This window comes from Mastomys coucha, unplaced genomic scaffold (genome assembly GCF_008632895.1).
Source record: "Mastomys coucha isolate ucsf_1 unplaced genomic scaffold, UCSF_Mcou_1 pScaffold5, whole genome shotgun sequence".
NCBI lineage: Eukaryota > Metazoa > Chordata > Mammalia > Rodentia > Muridae > Mastomys > Mastomys coucha.
The window spans coordinates 85954390-85956223 of record NW_022196911.1 but is presented as its reverse complement, the minus strand read 5'-3'; the positions used below and the strand labels follow the sequence as shown (position 1 = coordinate 85956223).

The 1834-nt window shown below is 42.0% G+C and overlaps 1 protein-coding gene across 2 annotated transcripts in view; it reads right to left on the bottom strand.

Annotated features, from left to right (window-relative positions):
• Positions 1–725: 725 nt before the first annotated feature.
• The window catches only part of Tmem100 (transmembrane protein 100), a 3009-nt gene continuing 1900 nt past the window's right edge, over positions 726–1834 (bottom strand). The window contains exon 3 of one of the 2 annotated variants that reach the window (XM_031354023.1): positions 726–1769. In XM_031354023.1, the coding sequence (XP_031209883.1) occupies positions 1460–1769 (310 nt within the window). In that variant the 3' untranslated portion in view covers positions 726–1459. Of the gene's footprint in view, positions 1775–1834 lie in introns of both variants that reach the window. The other variant, XM_031354022.1, reaches the window with a different exon arrangement.

Below are 1834 nucleotides of genomic sequence, written 5' to 3'. Positions count from 1 at the left end.
AGTCCCTGCCAACACATGTAACACGATAGGTACCCCCAGCCTCTGCAAATTTTAAGGCTTCATGCTTAACTGTCTCCTTACTCTGGTGGAGTGAGGTTTAAAGTACAAGAGCAAGGAATGACTCTTACTGGAGTATATGGAATAGATATGGGCTAGCTCAGAATCACAGTCTTATCTTATTTGAGCAGTATAATGACCAGTGGAATAGGCAGTGATTCATAGTTAAATCAACAAGAAACACAATACACATTTAATAGGACATTGATAAATTTCTGACCCCAGGCACTGATTTCCTACTGGCATTTTTAGAAACCCCCTAGAATATATTAAGTGTTACTGAACATATTGTATCATGAGATGAAAACAACCATCTTCCAGTAGAAGAAGAAATGACATCTCCAGTTCAGTAACACATAGCTGATACTTTACAAATGAGAACAGGGGAGGGCGACAATTCAGAATAGTAACAAAAGTAATAAAGACAAGGGTGAGAAAGATGGCACCGTGTAAAGAGCCTGCACTGTTCTTGCAGAGGACCCACATTCTGTTCCCAGGATCCATGCCAGGCAGCTTCCAACTACCTGTAACTCCAGTTCCAGGAGATCAGGTGCCCTCTTCTGGACTCCAAAGGCACCTGCACTCATTGCACAAACCCTAGCACAGCCTCACAGGAATATACATAATTCAAATAAAATAAATCTGAAAAGAATGAGGACAGCAGAAACTAGCATTTAAGAAGTTTCAGCAGCCATGAGCATTTATTATTTTGAGTGAAAATGCACACTGAACTTTTGTATAAAAGCCATCAAAGGTGCTATATTGGATTATTTCAGTATTAATTTAACTGTCCTCATGTCATCTGTGTTATCTACATTTCTGTTTTCTTCTGACATATCATTACAATCATCTACAATTGTCCATTGTTAAAGTATAAAAAAATATTAGTCTATTCTTCAAAATAAAGTACCTCTAGTGATGTTACTGAAAGTGAAAATTCTTTTAAAAGGGGGGCCAAAGAATCAACTTATTGGAAAAAAATATATAACAGTATTTCTTAGGTATGTGGGAATGCCAAGCCAATGTAGGCTTTCGGTGGACGGATTTTAGATCACCGCTTTCCAGGGCTCTCTCGGTATTTGTCCTTCCTTTGGGTACTTTCCAAAGTGAGCCAAGTGTTATTTAATGCTGTGCATATCCCACACTCCCTAAACGTTTAACATAAAAAAGAAGCTGATTCTTCTGTTTTAGAAATAGCCCTTAGGATTAAGTTTGTCATGAAAGAAAATGAGTTATTCCCTACAATGGGGGAACCATCTTGACTCCTCGTTTTCAGTCCTCCCTATGCCCTATGTTCATTTTGGTAGTCCATTTCAAAGTTGAGCCCATCCCCTCCAGGGTTGGTTCCATATGAATGAATTCGCCTAGTTAGAGCAGGATGGGACGGCGGAAGTTCTCAGTCTTAAGCAAACAAGCTCCTCTGACTTATCACAAGAGCTGTCTGACTCTCGCGTCTTTTGACTTTCTTGTTCCTTTGTCTCACCTTCCAGCACAAGGCGCTGGAGGCTAGTAAAAATAGTCCAGAGGACAGAAGGACCAGGCCTAAGATGGAGATGATGGAACCATGGGAATTGAAGCTGTAAGCCACAGCGGTGACCACGATCCCAGTGATGAAGACCACCACCGCAAAGGGGATGATGCAGCGGTAGCAGGAGAGTTCGGCACCCCCAGTGGCGGCCATCAGCTGAACCTCGCTGACCAAGGGGACCGTGGTGACCACAACTTCACTCTTGGGGCTTTTCTCCATTGTCACGGGTATAGGAGATTTTGGAGCTCC